This window comes from Corticium candelabrum, chromosome 9, assembly GCF_963422355.1.
Source record: "Corticium candelabrum chromosome 9, ooCorCand1.1, whole genome shotgun sequence".
Lineage (NCBI taxonomy): Eukaryota > Metazoa > Porifera > Homoscleromorpha > Homosclerophorida > Plakinidae > Corticium > Corticium candelabrum.
This window is the reverse complement of record NC_085093.1, coordinates 4381474-4398913: the sequence shown is the minus strand read 5'-3', so window position 1 is coordinate 4398913 and position 17440 is coordinate 4381474. Positions and strand designations below refer to the sequence as shown.

Sequence of the window (17440 nt, the reverse complement as noted above, 5' to 3'; positions counted from 1 at the left end):
GGACAAACAAGGCATTTTATCCCAACTTCCACAAAGGTGTGAGCCAAAATGGCGACCGCCACAATATTGTTCTCCATTTCAAATTTATTAGGCTACTCCCAAATGCAATCATATGTAGCACAAGATTGTAATGTTTGGCTCCCAAATTAGACATCAAAAACTTTCTACAGTACACTGTACGCCTTTCGTGGCAGCTGCGTTCGCCAAAGGTCTGGCCACGCGAGACCACTACTTCCGGTGAGGTAATAGTGCGTGCGCTACGTACAATATCCGAATGGTAAACGGACGCCATTTGCGATTTCTTGCTTGGCTGTTTCTGCTGGGCTTTGTCTCAACAGCATTTGTCATTTATGTTTTGTGGAAAGGACCTGCAACTGGACGATTTACTGGAGCCAGAGAGTTCCAATCTGGTGAGAACAGATGTCTCAGACTCTTCAATCCATGGATTCAAACAGGAAATAGACACGAATTTGAGAGAACAGCTAAAGATTCTCAAGACACTAATGCCAGTCATTTCCTTAGTGAGAGTACAACGGGAAATTTTGATGGTTACAGATGTATTCTGGAGAATCGGACTCTGAGTATGAAGTGTGACACTTGTGCTTTGGTATCAAGCTCGGGACAAATCTGTGGTCAGAATAAGGGATCAGAGATTGACAGGACGGATTGCGTATTTCGAATGAATGCTGCTCCCGTGAAGGGATTCGAAATGGATGTTGGACAGAAGACAAGTGCACGCATTGTAGCATTTAATGCTTTTGGACTCAGCTTGAAAGCATGGAATCAGGGGATGAAGTTTATTGTGTGGACTAACAATCGTCCACAAGATATCAAGCACGTCGTTTTGTATGCAAAATCTAATAAGAACAGGGACATTTGTATGTCAACTAAAGAGTACATTCAGCGGATGGACAAACTGTTTGAGGAGGAAACTAATCATAGTCGATATGCGTCTCACACTTGGCTCTCAACTGGATGGTTTGCATTTGATCTATTGAGACACATGTGTTCGTCTACTAGGATCTATGGAATGATTCCACCAGATTTCTGCAAGTAAGCAAGCAACTAAATTTTGTGATTTTGATTAATTAGTACCTCAATATTGTGTTTTCAAGAGTTTTAATAATTGATTTTAATACTTGAGAAAAACAGCAACACAAACAACACATATGAGAATGCTTACAATGTTCCAAATTAATAGTTCTCAGTGGTTCTGAATTTAATTAAATAAAATACGATATTTCAGCTAGTAATAACCCAGGGTAACTATTTTTCAATCACCTCAGAACATGGGGCATAGGTTATTATTGTTTCGACACTTTCTTGCATAGAGTGTACTATGAGCGTTGGACAATACCATTCACGTACATTAAGCTGGCTCCATTGCTACCAACAAACATGCAGCAAACAATTATCTACAGGAGTCAGTGATTCAGGTGTTACTGTTTGAGCATGGGTTACTATTTTTTCAATCTCCTCAAAACATGGGTTACTATCAAGCATGGGTTACTACTCACGGAAATACGGTAGACATTTGTTTGGAAGGAGATGGGGTCATTGCACTGAAATTATTATGGTCATTAATTTGCCACGTCATACAGCAGATATTGTATGTAGTTTTTTGTGCCTTTTACAAAGGTAATAGATGACTAGTGAACGTGTCTACACAGTTGTTATGAGATATCAATGATGTGTCAATATTGCATGTGCTCACAAATTTTGGTTAAGTTGCAACTGGACTGTTGCCTGACAACAAATGTAGGGCTGCTTCTTAGGTGCGAACTTAACTGTTTTGTTCTTAGTGTTAGGAAACTCTTAGCTATTATGAAATACAACATTGTGGAGTTTGCTATCCGTCATACTTTACGGTTTGAGGAACAGCACAACAGTTGTGCTTAATTGAGCTGATAGCAGCTGTTGCCACTTCTTCTGTAACAGCATGTAATGTTGGAATTATTATAGGTTGTGTTTAGTGACTGCAACTGAACAACAGAAAAAGTATTGATTTTATAGTCTTTTTCTAAACATGCATACTAGAAAGGCACTGTTGCTCTCAACTTGAGTATGTCATTTCGTTATATACTGTTTTATGGTTTCAATCTTGTATTGTGACACTTGAACTTAAACTGATTGGGAAAGTCGTTTTTATGTGGATGTGACTATACTTTGTCAGTTGGATTGTGTGCTGCTTGTGCGCCCAATGTTGCTTTTCTAATACCAATCAAGTTATGGCAGGAAATTAAAGATTGAGTTAGAAACTGGTTTCTATTTCATACTGGCTAAACTTTGCCGTTAAATTTTGACTAGGTTTAACAGTGTATGTAGGTATCTCAATTTGCAGAGAGAAACTCTGTTTGACTGTCACTGAAAGCCATCGTTAGTGATCCTGTAATCGGTTTGTATCAGCATCTAGTCTCTAAGTGTACAACTACAGTCACATCAGACAAGGGCCTTGGTAACTACTGTCTAGGTAATTTGATCGTACTTTCCAAAACGTGCTTGTGAATAAAGAAAATGAAGACTAACTCAGAAGGAATCAATTTTGGGTCAAACGATAGTGAAATTCTAGCTTTACATACTGTATTCTGACTTTGTCTTATCCTGTGTTGTGCAGGAAGAAAAATCAACCTCGTGGACCGTATCATTACTGGGACAAAACTGGTGATGAATGTGATGTTTACCTTAGTAATGAAAAGTCTGCTACCGGTTCTCATCGCTTCTTGAGTGAGAAGATCATATTTGCCAGATGGGCTGTAGCATCAAACATGTCTTTCCATACGCCTGAATGGGATCCTAAAGACTACACTAATACTCGAGTAACACAGTTTGTGTGAATGGCTCAGTAATTGTTCTAGAGGGGTTGAACAGCGAGCAGCATGTTTTATGTATGAGATCAAGATATTCTATGTAAATGTTGGAGGTGTATTGATGTTAGAGCATACACACATGTACTAAAGTTGCGTGTATATACATATGGTTATTTCCTAAACTGATTACCTCAAAGGTAGACTGACTTGACTAGCATAGGGCGCCTTTCCACTAGCGCCTAAATCGGTTTAGCAAGTGGTTTAGAAGCTAAACTGGTTCAAGGATTGACATGTTTCCACACGGGACAGTAGCGCACTTGTTTAGATGGTTTCTGACAACGCCGTTTTGATGGATATTGACTATTTTGCTTGGATATGATTGCCTTATAAGATGTAGGGTCGTTACTAGAAGAAAGAAATTATCAGAACCACAGAGAGAGAGAGAGAGTGTGTGTGTGTGTGTGTGTGTGTGTGTGTGTGTGTGTGTGTGTGTGTGTGTGTGTGTGTGTGTGTGTGTGTATTTGCCAAAGTTGGTCATCGTCATGCAAACTCCTACTAGCAGACACTGAATCAGTGACAACCAACAGTTGCTCTGAATTGGTGACACAGCAGCCCAATACTTCAAAATAAGGCATTCCTAGACGGTTTGTTTTGCTTATCTGGGATGTCCACGTTCCTAATGGAAACAGTTGAACTGATTTATTAATTTTGAGACGCGTTTAGGCTAAACTAGTTTAAAGCTGGTGGAAACACGGCCGTATTGCTTAGATTTTTGTGTATGTCATGTCACGTGTCTGTACTAGATTATGCGAATAGCTGATAGCTTTGAAGTTCACTTTATATACATACATACATACATACATACATACATACATACATATATATATATATATATATATATATATATATATATATATATATATATATATATATATATTGTATTTTATAAATCATATGTATAACGCGCGTTACTCCACCACGTCGAGGCTACTCATTTATATCTGAGGCGTAGCTGATCGTAGCGAAACCCATTTTCTAGATATATTGATCGACCCTTACGCAACTGTATCCCCAACGCGGTAGCGCTGGTATGTGGCCATGGATAAGCCATATATCGGTATCAACCGTATCTAGGCTACAAAGCTGATTTCTATACCAAACCCCTGCGCTTGCAACGGAGCAGGTCTGCGACTAATCAAATTTGTCATTGCCGTGCAAGGGCCCATTTCGAGGGACCGACCCAGTCTAAAATTTCTTGATAACGCAAACGCTACACTTCCAGTTTATTCGAACACACGTCCACTACGTTTGTCGTCGCCCTCCGCAACGCTTCCAGTGATCGAAGATACTTGCCGATTCTAGACAACTCTCGATCTTTAGTAGCTAGATTCTGATTGCATTTGCAACGTACAGTACACGTTTCTTGCACCGATCGCGAGCACTACACTAGAATCGTTGCAAAGTTCTTTGTAGATAAAATCTGTTTGAATCTCTGGAGCTAGGCTGTAAAGGTGATTCCTTGCAGGATCTCTCTAGCGTGCTATTACGCATACAGATACACGTTTTCTGTCTTCTTCTTTTCTCTAACTGTAAGCATTGGTAAGCTAACTATGACAAAAGGGCGAGCACAAAATAGAAATTACAATTGAACTCTACTTTGAGAAGAAAAGGCTGCCTTGTACAATATACAAATTAATTAAGGGTATACTCAGTCGTTTAGCGCTACGCCCAGACAAACTTGATTGCATAGCTACGCAATCAAGATAGAAGGTTGGTCTGAATACAGGCAAAGCTGGATATGAGAGCGCTAGCAAATAGCCTGAAAACAGAACGCATACGATGGTCACGTGAGAAACATTCCGTCAACCCGAGCTAACGCTAGGAGCCTCTCTGTACTATCAAAATGCAAGGAGACACTCGCGAAACGTTGGGATAATGTGCTCGTGGGTTATGAAACGGGCATGGATGCGTATGCAAGGCTGAAGGGACCAACTACGCTGCATTTGTGCGCTTGCACTTATCATGTGACCTAATTAATGCTTAACATGTGACCATCATCGTATGCACTCTGTTTTCACGCTGATATGTAGCGCTCGCGTGTTCAAACCTGCTTTTGTGTAAAACATAACCTATTTGGTGCCTTCGACCTGAGGAAAGATGACGAGTTGGTTTGCGCGCGACCCAAACTCAATCGACAACGAGATTGCAAAATCGCTCCCGTACGTTTTCCTTATTTGTAACGGTGACTGCGCTTTGATATCCAGCTTTGCCTGTAGCTCAGCCCAACCTTTCGACCTGATAATTGCGTATAGCATGCAATCAAGTTTGCGGGGGCGTAGCGCTAAACGACGGAGTGTACCTCTAAGAATCATAGTTGGGTATTATTGTCCTATTATAGTATATGCGGTAGTTCCCAAACCAATGCTGAGTTCAGGGAAGGCAAGGAGTACGGTACGGCCCACGTGGTCGTAAATTACAAATTGTTCGCATGTCCAATTTAAAATTTATAAGGCTATCGCGCGTTACCTAACTACGCTCTTTAACGCGCTAGCCCTTCACTTTGTAAAAGCTTCCAACGTGCCTGCGGTGTACTGTACGTAATGACTGGGTAGGGCGTGGCTATACCGGTAGTAATCACGGGACATCACGTTCTTTTAGTGACTCCCGTTAGAGGAAGTGCGAACCGCTCTGCTCTTTTGAAGCACACAACGACCAAGATCATGAACCTTCTCATCTCTTTCGCAACCGTTGCGATTTTCGCATTTTCTGTCGGCCCGACGGTAAGCCGGAGCACGGTATCTAATGCACGGCCCGTAAACATTCAAAACGGGTCACTGCTAACTCTCCGTGATCTGTTTTACAGAATGGATATGAATTCTGTAACGGCGTACTGTACGTTACTTGATGACAATTGAAAGATTCTAGCTGTTTTGACGTCGCTTTCTTGTACTACAGGTGTGACGGTTGCTGCTGTAACAGGTACGGCGACGGTTGCTGCTCTTGTTTGACTGTTACCGTGTCGTGGTGGGGCTGGTAAGGCAATCTGCTATCGTGAGCATCGGTTTACTGCTCAGACGTCTCGATATTGTCGTTCTAGGGTACTTATCGCTCTCGGTATCATCGTTGTCATTGCTGCAGCGGTCGGATGCGGCGTGTGGCGTCGACGAGCGTACGTTGCAAGAACGACGGTGTATCACAGCGGCGCAGCGATGACGTCACCGACGGTCGTGACGACTCAGCAGTCGCAGCAGACTGGAGGCTATCCGCAGATGGGCTACGCTGCTCCTCCTGGCTACTCTGCTCCTCCTGGCTACTCTAAGTTTTGACAAATTAAGAGCACTTTGGTGTACGTGAACGGCCGCGAACAGTCGGTGATACGTGGGTTGTCGTCTAGCTAGCATTTTGAGTAGATTCTAGATAAGCATGCTTGCGCACGTTTGCATTTTGTAGTGTTTGCTGTCTCGCTTCGTTGTAATTCGGGCTGAGGAAATTAACATGCAGGTAGGTATATGATGTTTCTTGCACCAGTGTAGCGTCGGAAGGGGCTGGGGAGGCTATAGTCCCCAAACACTTTGGGCGTGTCTTTCCGCTTCACGACGTTAATTGACTCTACCTCTTTGACAATACACGTCATCATTTCAGTATGATAAAACCAATGTCGAGAAGTCGTGGACACGGAAAGTGCGCATGACCATCACTTATTTGAGACGTTTACTACGCTATCCGGCAACGGAAGAGTTATAAAAGAGAGTTTAAAAAAAGCATGCAGAAGCCTATCCATCAATTATTTTTAAGTAAGTGTAGTTAAGGTCCACAACCCGATTGACCAGAGAATGGAATTTCCTGCGGCTCCGCTACCTAATGATTTGCTTGCACTCCACGGTACTCTCTCCACATGTTATTCTAGCTAACCTAGCTAACCTATATTGCTCGTTATTTTACGAAATGCTAAAATTGGTCAACGTCGTTTGCACTGAATTGGTCTTCTAGATTCTATTGTCATCGAAATGCAATTTAATTTGCAATTGACCATCGCAGCGAGACATGAACACATTTTTGGCACGGACTGTAACAGTGTTTCCACTCCTATATGCGCACGCTGATGGCACTCAGTTCCGCAGTTTGTTTGTAACCTGAATTTATAATATTTACTTAGTTAGATGTATACAAACTGCGAGCTAGAAAAGTAGAAAATGGGCGTGACTTGGCATGTGAGAAATGGACGTGGCTTGGCCTAATTATTAGCCCCAAAAAATATGAGGAACACCCTGCGCCGGTGTTTCATGCAGCGTAGTATGGTTTTCACAAGGGAGAATCGATCGCGAAGGATGTGTGATTCTTCTATATCTAGAGAACCTTGATGAACTATAGCTATATAGGTCTTGATAGGCAAGGAATTTGATAAAATCTGTTGACTCACAATGGCCTAGTTAATTAGTATTGTAATATCTGGCGATTTTAGTAGCGACAGGAAGGCAGACTGACAGACAGACAGACAGACAGACAGACAGACAGACAGACAGACAGACAGACAGACAGACAGACAGACAGACAGACAGATATTGGGAGTGCCATCAATAGTCGATGAACGGTGGAAACAGGCAACACTTCCTATCAAATTAGGAGGATTTGGAATGACATCGGTCGATGCTATTGCTTCATCTGCGTTTTTAGGAGGATGGATGCATACTCTGTCAAACTTGCCTTCTAGGTTCCCTCACTTGACTAACGATGTATCACTCTTGCTTTCAACCGATAATATCTCGAAGATCTCAGCCGATATTCATCAAGCTGTCAAGTCTACTGATTGTGATGATTCCCAACATTTAAGTGAGTTTGTCAAACAGCCCAAGAAATTACAACAAAAACTATCTAGTCAACTACATGAGACAAACGCAAATTCCTGCCTGGAAACTTCGATTTCACAATCAGATAGAGCTGCGGCTAAATTTAGATCAATAAGAGGTAAGAGAGCTGGGTCATGGCTGGAAGCCATTCCTACTGAAGAGATTCTTGCACTGAAACCTGACGAATTTCGTTTGGCAGCATCTCTGAGGTTGAACATACCTGCAACTTTTGTCAACTGGAACATCCAGTGTGAATGTGGCAAGTTGGCAAATGAATATCATCTTCTTACATGCAAACATGGAGGTGGGCCTGTGTGGCAACACGATGAAATTGCAAATGCATGGAGCACTTGTCTACATGAATTAAAGATTCATCACGAGAAAGAACCTCGACATCGTTACTCTGAAAATGAGAATAGACAAGACATAGTTGTGTATGACTGTGGGTGTAGCTATGACCTTGATGTGGCTATGGCTCATCCTTTCAGCCAAGACGCTTTAAAGCAGGCAGCTTTAGAGGAAGGTTTTGCTGCAGCAAGAAGGGAGGAAAGGAAGATGATCAAATACAAAAAACAACAACTTGCTGGCAATACATCAAGCCTCAATTTCACTCCTCTGGTATTTGAACATTTTGGAACATGGGGATCAGAAGCTACCAACTATCTAAACAAACTAGCCAGAAGATCAAGGGACATTGAAGGCTATACAAATGAAGCTGACTTTAGAGGTTTTGGAGAAAAAAATTCTCAATAATATTAAAACGATGCAACGCTAGAGTCATCCTCCACAGGCTGACACGTGTCTTCCCTGGAGAAGAAGATGAGAACATACGCAATAGAGACTACAAAAGTAGTTTGCATTAAACTAAAGCTGAACTCAGTAGATTTCTTGTATTTAGTGTTAGAAATGTAACGTAGAGTTTGTGTTTCAATAAATGAGGCAGACACACAGACAGACAGACACACAGACAGACAGACAGACAGACAGACAGACAGACAGACAGACAGACAGACAGACAGACAGACAGACAGACAGACAGACAGACAGACAGACAGACAGACAGCTACAATATTCTCAAATAGAAACTTCTCAAGACAACTTTGCTGTTACATTTCAAAGAGTCACAGAAAAACGTCGTCGCCAGTATGATACAGACTAGTGCATCCATTCGTCTTTTTTCAATGAGTCTTGCCTTTCTTCACATGTCTTGCAGTAATGCGACATCTGTCACGTGACTAATGGTCCTAGAGGTAGGGATAGAGTAATGGTCAGAGACCACTGACGGCAGTACCAGACTAACTATAGCAACCACACTGATCCGGGAACCGGTTGTGGCAGCCATAGTTGTTCACCACAGACCAATTAAAGTGGGGGAAGACTAGACAGCTTGATCTACAGCGTGACAGGTCGCCTGGCAATTTCGCAAGTCGTGCATGAGCATGCACTTATCTACTATTACTGTATATTTCTCTACTAAATTTAACTTTAAATTAATCAATCTCTCCAAATATTAATTAAAACGCTAAAAATTGAGTTAGATGTGTCATTTGGAGCTAGACAAACGTAAGTTTCAAATATGAACAGATCCAAAACGTCTGACGTTGTCTCTATATAGGTAACCTTCCAGGTTACGTATTACACGGTACCAAGTGACGCTAGTTTTCAGACTCTCGTGATCTCCCTCGTGTCCGGTCTCGACCGCTTGCAAATGAGATACGGGAACCTGTTACAAACAACATCACGAGAGTCTCGAAACGCAAGACTACAGTACTAGTAGGTTCAACCGCTTGTCTCGTTGAAGCACACAGCGACAAAGATGAGCATTCTCACGTTTACTGCAACGGTTGCGATTTTCACAATTTTTCTCGGCTCGGCGGTAAGTCTGCACACGTAGACATTTTCATCGCATTGCAATGGGCGTGCTCTTCACGTGATTTTCGGCACTATATAACTCTCAGTCATCTGTTTTCAGAGTGGATATGTCTACTGCAACGGCAACTAGTACGTCGCTTGATGGCAATTCGAAGTGTTTTTACTACTAAAAAGCTCGTGTAACGTCGCTTTTTCTGTCTACAGCTGTTCCGATTGCTGCTGTGGCTTTAGCAGCAGTGACTGCTGCTCTTGTTTCGACCCAGACATCGATGTAGCCAGTGTGAACCTCGCGTGGTGGAGCTGGTAAGGCAATCTCTATCGTACAGTATCTGTAGCGTTGTAATGTGACGTCTCGGTATTGTTTTTCAGGGCGCTTATCGCTGCGGGTATCCTCGTCATCATTGCTGCGGCGATTGGAGTCGGCGTGTGGCGTCGACGAGTGTATCTCGCCAGAACGACGGTTGTTCAGAGCGGAGGGGCGGCGGCGGCACCACTCGTCGTGACGACGTCGTCTCAGCAGTCCCAGCAAATGGCAGGCTATCCGCCTGCGGGCTACAACTACGCTAGTTATTGACGAAACGCTATGGTCTCTAGGTGGACGGACAGTCGCTGCTGCATGCGCTTCTTTATAATATGTTATGTTCTTCAGGGTCTTCCTCGATTGGGTATATACTAAGTAGTACTGACTGCTGTTTTCTCTGTAAGCATGTCATCAATTCTCAGCAATGGGTAAGGATCCTTAGTCTGCATGATCATTTATGCTGATCATCTAAGCTGATCTTTCTATCTATATACACGATCAATGTAGAAACGTTTGCCTCCATCCCATTAGTCAGTTCAGGAGACAACCATGGACTTTGAGAAGGTCGAATTATATTACTAGTAGTTTCCAGCATTGATCTCATCCACTTCTCTTGCGATCTCTTCACGCTCAAATCTAGGGTTCCGTTCAGTAAGGGTATGATGAGACAGGTAGCTAGGCTAGTGCCAGTGTCCATGTAGTGTGAGTTTGACCCAAATCATAAGGTCCAGAAGAAAACACATCAGAGTATAATTATGCACCAACTCATATATTTGATCCCACTGTTTATTATCATTGCAGCCTGTTAATGAGCATATTATGTTGACTATAGGCAATGAATGGTCAGGGTGTGAGGCATATAAGTATTCCGCATCAATAGAAGACCTTTCTCAGGTGGAGATTCAGTTGGCTGTAATTCCTTGATCACTAATGGCGCAGCATCAAAAGAGGTATATACCAACACATGTGTGTCCTTTTTAATTCAATCAAGTCTGCAGACTTAGACTCTTCATATAATAGGTCTTAATTCCTCTCCGTGACATCAATTGTCCAACAGTTACCACTGCAACTTTCCCATAAGCTCCACAAGAAAGAGAAATAATCCCTTGCCTAAAATCCAGTACAGCATGCACCCTGGACAGAAAGTCATGATTATGACCCAACAAAACAGAAAACCCAATTTGCTTTACCTCAACAAATTGATGTGTGATGTGGTTAGCGACAACGGCTACCACTCCATAGTTTGGGGTTCAAACCCCAGTGACGACAGTAAATTATGAAACTTGTCTGTCTTTCTCTCTCATGTTTCTCTAGCTTTATCCATGAGACTATGACTCGTTTCAGTCGTTGGGGAGTTTCTGTGGTCTGGCGAACGGTCCGTTGACGAAGACGTTCAGTTTTTTCTTGGTGGTCATTTATATCCACTAGGCGTGCTGTACCGATGTTCGCGGTCACCGTAATGCCTGCAATCTATATCGAATTGGCTAGTCATTGATCGCCGTGAGGACTACACGGAAACATGTACCCCGCTAGGCTCACCTGCCGGGTTGGTGGGTGCCCAGATGGGAGTAAAGACCCCACTTGCTCATTATGGAGGGGCATAGCGACACATAATAAACAGTGCTTCTGGGATCTACTCGGATCCTTCGTAAAGTCATGTCTTCTTTCTAGACAGCCGTGATGGTCTAAGTACTTCTGAAGCAGGGTTTGCTTCCAGTACTTGTAATAGACTTTACGAACCAGACTGATCTGGTTGAGCACGACACATATATTTCAATTCGCATCCAGATAGGACACAGAACTCTGGAGTAACAACAAACAAGAACCACACAGACAATTTAGTAACAGACATTGTAACTAATTGCATGGTACCAGCTGTTATGACCATTTGCGGATATATCACTCTCTGTGTAGGCTGTAGGACCTTTGAGCAAATTCGGAATTTCCTCAGAGACAACTAAATAGAGATAGAAGCACCAATATCCGGCAAGCAATCATTAGATTGTGTGTTATGGCGCGAGTTAGACAAGCCAGCGGTATTCACAAACGCACAAGCTCTCGAGCTTCAGTAGATCGGCAAGCACATCATCACCATACTGGGACATAACACCGACATTCAATACCTGCTGAGGGAATTCCCCTAATAGTTCTGCGTCTGCCTGCTGCATGTACATGTATCTTCCTTGCTTGGTGGTTGCTTGAGCTGCTGCTGTTTGCGTAATCTCTTTTGGCACTCAACATAGCGGTGACCCACAATATCGCAGTAGTGATCGACACTTTCCCCTAGACCGCTTACCGTAAGGTTGAGCTCTGAAGTACGAGACATCTGCCAGCGCGACTAAAGTCCGTTCACGCATTAGATGGACTGAGGAATTCAGCGCGTAGACTATAGTATGGGTTTCCGAGGTCTAATTGATATCGATGGACAGCTCTTGAAGAGCTTAATTCAATTATAATAATTATTTATTTCTTGCTATGAACAAAAGACCAGCCTAAGCAACTTCCGGAATTGTAATGAGTTAGCAGGTGGAGACAAGCTTAATCAGATCAATCTAGAGACAACCCCCAGTGAGATAACTTTTTATCAAATTAAGGTGTGTAACAAAATACTAATGACGCAAACAATTAGAAACTTGTGTACAAGCAAGCATTTATTGACTTATCTTGCAATGCTCAAGCGTATGACATCTAGTGGTGTCATAGACATGGCAATTGCAAACAGCACACGGAAGATGCACACTTTGCAAGGTGCGTCCGCGTGGCACGTAATTACACAATCAATACATAGGCGTGGCTAGACAATACTACGTAGTAATGACTATGCACAACGTCAGCCCACAGCCCTGTGTCATACAGTATGATATCTGACCATTGCAAATGTACAGTTTAATTAATTAACAATTAATTAAAGCCACATACCAATTTCAATTGTGTTAATTAATATTCCAAACTTTTTCAATAATTGCTATTAATAACTACATTTAATTAATACATTTATTTTGATCCGATGGCTGTGAAGAAACAAAAATGTATCTATGGTTGACTATATTCTAGTGATATTTCTATTGATGGTTTGAGTTGGGTAAGATATCTACTAAGTTTGAATTCAATTGAAAGTTGTCTTGCCTCTATACTAGTCATTCGAATTTCTGAAATCTGTCGACTAGTATTGACATATCTGACCACCACTTGGCAAATATGTAGTTTCAGAAGTAAACCTTTGCATACAAACTTCTATTTACTATGTTAATGTTTTGAGAAAGTTTTAATGATTGATATTAATATCTACATATTACAATTATTTTGATTCAACTCTGGCTGTGGAACAACAATATACAGTAAGACCTGCATGTAGCTGTAGTATATTATAAAATGGTTGAATATTGTAAATACACATTCTTTACATTCTAGTTAATTTCTATCGATGGTTTGAGTTGGGTAGGATATCTACTAAGTTTGAATTCAATTGAAAGTTGTCTTCCCTCAATACTAGTCATTCGAATTTTTGAAATATGTCGACAAGTATTGACATGTCTGACCACCACTTTGGCAAATATGTAGTTTCACAAGTAAAACTTTGCATACAAACTTCTATTTACTGTATGAATATTTTGAGAAAGTTTTAATGATTGATATTAAGTTAATATCTACATATTACAATTATTTTGATTGAACTCTGGCTGTGGAGTAACCAATGTACAGTAAGACCTGTATGTAGCTATAGTATAATATAAAATGGTTGAATATTGTAAATACACATTCTTTGCATTCTAGTTATATTTCTATCGATGGATTGAATTGGGTAAGATATCTACTAAGTTTCAATTCAATTGAAAGTTGTCTTCCCTCAATACTAGTCAATCGAGTTTTTGAAATCTGTTGACAAGTATTGACATATCTTATCACCACTTTGGCAAATATGTAGTTTCAGAAGTAAAACCTTGCATACAAACTTATATTTACTATATTAATATTTTGAGAAAGTTTTAATGATTGGTATTGATATCTACATATTACAATTATTTGATTCAACTCTGACTGTGTACAGCAAAACCTGAATGTAGCTATAGTATAATATAAAATGGTTGAATATTGTAATTACACAGTCTTTACATTCTAGTTATATTTCTATTGATGGTTTGAATTGGATAAGATATCTACTAAGTTTGAATTCAATTAAAAGTTGTCTTTCCTCAATACAAGTCATTTGAATTTTTTGAAATCTTTCATGGGTGTTGACATATCTGACCACCACTTAGGCAAATATGTAGTTTCAAAAGTAAAACTTTGCATACAAACTTCTATTTACTGTATAAATATTTTGAAAATTTTTTATGATTGATATTAATATTTACATAGTATAATTATTTTGATTCAACTCTGGCCGTGGAGCAACAAACAGCAAGGCCTCTATATAGCTATAGTATAATATAAAATGGTTGAATATTGTAAATATACATTCTTTACATTCTAGTCATATTTATATTGATGGTTTGAATTGGGTAAGATATCTACTACGTTTAAATTCAATTAAAAGTTGTCTTTCCTCAATACTAGTCATTCGAATTTTTGGAATGTTGACAAGTGTGGACATATCTGACCACCACTATGGCAAATATGTAGTTTCAGAAGTAAAACTTTGCATACAAACTTCTATTTACTGTACCAATATTTTGAAAAGAGTTTTAATGATTGATATCAATATCAACATCTACCTTTAGTACAATTACTTTTTACAAGTAACTCAACAAATGTTACTTGCTTCTATTAAATATGTAACCGTAATTAAATGCACATATTCACGAAGCAGTTTGGACTCCGCAAGTTTTCTCTTGGCTTTTGCATGGCATTCGATCACTCAACATTTCATTATACCTAAATGTGTAAAGTTCACAAGTAAATTTGTTTGCAATTCTTAATTTAAAGTAGAAAGTATATAGGCTGGTACTAATCGATCCCCATCATTACTAAATCTAGAGAATTAAACATGCACATATAACACAACACATATAACACAACTTGCTTGTATGAATTTTCTCTCAACTTCCTGGAAGCATTGCAACATAAAATTTAGATCTAAGGTGTCTGTACTAGCTTAGTTGAGGAATGCGTGCTACATGTTAAATTGGTAAGAGGCAGTATTTACCAAATTGTCTAGAACTGGACAATTTCAAAACTATTGCATATCTTCATTGTAATGTAGTCAGTTACACTGTGCTGAACTTGTTGCCACCAGCACATTTTCACACATGTACGTACTAGTATTAGCAGAAAGAGAGGTACGTACCACTTATTCATGAAAAGGTTACACTACGCGAACACGTATGTTGTACAATATGTCATCAAACAGTTGGTTGGAGCATTGAATAACATTATTGCAACTTTAATTAAGTGGTATATGTTTATAGTAGAATTACTAGATAATTGAATACCAATAGATGGTTAATGTTGATTGCTCTTGTGAAGTGTTATGGTTGACCTTATAATTAGGGGTTGTTTCGCTGATAAAACACCTGCAATGGACCAATGAGCGCACCTAAAGGTCACGTGATATGTAAGCATATACTGACATTAGGTTGAAAATATGTAGTTGATAAGTAAAACTGCTTATACAAACTTCTATTATGTAAATCTTTTTCAAAAAATTAATAAGTAATATCAATTTATTAATCTTAATAATAATGTTCTTTAGATCTGTCTTCAAGGTAGATCAGTACAGCATAATTGTGAAATCTTTAGGTAGTTTGTATACTGTTCAATTTTGGAATACGTACTTTCTAATCTAATTCTAGTTGTTTAATTAAAATAACTTTTGAATCTCAGACAACTGAATGCATATGACATCATCTTGCAATATATACAAGTGCACCAATTCTTGAAGTCAGTTGTTAATTAAACATGTGCAAATCTGATCATGCACTACTTCTGCAAATGTGCAGTTTCTGAAGCAAAACTGCACATACAAACTTCTACTGGCCATGCTAATCTTTTGAAACAGTTTCAGTAGTTAATATTAATATATTCATCTATAATAGTTATGTATCTCACTTTAGATAAAAAATGCTAATGAATTACAACGTATCCAAGTGGCTGATAGAGATGGCACTTAATCAATGTGCTTCTTATTAAAATTGTTTTTCCAGTGACGATATGAGTTTTCTACACATATATTAAGTTTGAAAGGAATTGAATGTTATCTTCATGTAATATTAGAGCTCTGATTATTTGGAATCAGCTGATAAGTATGGACATACCTGATCACTACTTCTACAAATGTGCAGCTTATAGAGTAAAACTGCACATACAAACTTCTACTGGCCGTATTAATCTTTTGAAAGAGTTTCAATAGTTAATATTAATATCTTCATCTATAATAGTTATTTGCATATCACTTTAGCTGCAAAGTGCTAATGAATTACAATGTATCCAAGTGGCTGGCAGAGATGGCACTTAATCAAGGTGCTTCGATCTGATTCAAATTGTTTTCTATTGATGATATGAGTTGTTCCACGCAAATATTAATTAAATTTGAAAGGAAGTGAATCTTCTTGTAATACCAGCTCCGATTATTTGTATTTGTAATTGGCCGATTAGTATGGGCATATCTGATCACTACTTCTCCAACAATTCAGTTTCTGAAGTAAACCGCACATACAAACTTCACTGATCTCACTGATTGTGTTAATCTTTTGAAATAGTTTCAATTATTCATATTTAGCTCTTTATTTAATATAATTAGTTGCAATTGGTTGCAAAATGCCAATAAATTCAAAGTCTTCACAAGCAATAATTTATACCAGCAACATATATAGAGGTACTACATATTTTCAATAATATTTCTGTTGCTGGTATAAATTGTTTAATTAATTAAATTGAGTATTAGTATGCAAATATCTAATCACCACTACTGCAAATGTGTGTATACAAGAAATAACTTTTCATGCAAACTTATACAGACTGTTATAGTTTTAAAAGATAGGATACTTGATATTAATAATTTAACGCTACAACTTCACAAGTAGTACCTAGCTGCAATATATACGTGCTATAAAAATTTTAGAACAGTAAAAATGCCGAACTATCTACACGAGCAACAGCATGTAAGTCGTTAACATCATACATTTGTCTTCACTACACATAGATAGACTATACAGGCCATAGCTGTTACAGTTTGAAAAGTATAAATCAATGCTTGTATACATTCTTGGTAAGAACTTGGAATATCTTGCTGTTCTTAGATCTTGAGCATTTCTTGATGGCATCTGTTAACCGGAAGCAAACCCTGCTTCAGAAGTACTTAGACCATCACGGCTGTCTAGAAAGAAGACATGACTTTACGAAGGATCCGAGTAGATCCCAGAAGCACTGTTTTCTGTAAGAGCTGCAGGTTGTGATGACCTGGAATAATGTCCAGCCACCATGCAATACCTGCGTGCACTGTGCCCAAAGCTCCCAAGACCACCGGAACCACCAGTGTTCGACAATGCCACATGCGGTTTATCTCCACTCGCAAGTCACTGTACTTCGCCAACTTCTCAGCATATTTCTTGCCAATGTTGCCATCAGCAGGACAGCTGATATCAATAAGAAGACAAGTGTTTGTCTTCCTATTT

General features: G+C 39.6%; 3 protein-coding genes across 3 annotated transcripts; all 3 read left to right on the top strand.

The window, feature by feature from the left end:
• Nucleotides 1-267: 267 nt before the first annotated feature.
• Nucleotides 268-2994, top strand: LOC134184585 (alpha-N-acetylgalactosaminide alpha-2,6-sialyltransferase 5-like). Its single transcript, XM_062652318.1, has 2 exons — nucleotides 268-1053; nucleotides 2615-2994. Exons 1-2 carry the CDS (start codon nucleotides 275-277, stop codon nucleotides 2832-2834), a joined length of 999 nt encoding a protein of 332 aa, XP_062508302.1. The 5' UTR covers nucleotides 268-274; the 3' UTR covers nucleotides 2835-2994.
• A 2381-nt stretch (nucleotides 2995-5375) lies between these two features.
• Nucleotides 5376-6320, top strand: LOC134184640 (uncharacterized). Its single transcript, XM_062652381.1, has 5 exons — nucleotides 5376-5400; nucleotides 5466-5587; nucleotides 5671-5699; nucleotides 5763-5840; nucleotides 5905-6320. The coding sequence occupies exons 2-5, from the start codon at nucleotides 5528-5530 to the stop codon at nucleotides 6131-6133; spliced, it is 396 nt and encodes a 131-aa protein (XP_062508365.1). The 5' UTR covers nucleotides 5376-5400; nucleotides 5466-5527; the 3' UTR covers nucleotides 6134-6320.
• A 3056-nt stretch (nucleotides 6321-9376) lies between these two features.
• On the top strand, nucleotides 9377-10337 carry LOC134184835 (uncharacterized). Its single transcript, XM_062652597.1, has 4 exons — nucleotides 9377-9530; nucleotides 9627-9655; nucleotides 9731-9829; nucleotides 9896-10337. Exons 1-4 carry the CDS (start codon nucleotides 9471-9473, stop codon nucleotides 10098-10100), a joined length of 393 nt encoding a protein of 130 aa, XP_062508581.1. The 5' UTR covers nucleotides 9377-9470; the 3' UTR covers nucleotides 10101-10337.
• Nucleotides 10338-17440: the final 7103 nt, after the last annotated feature.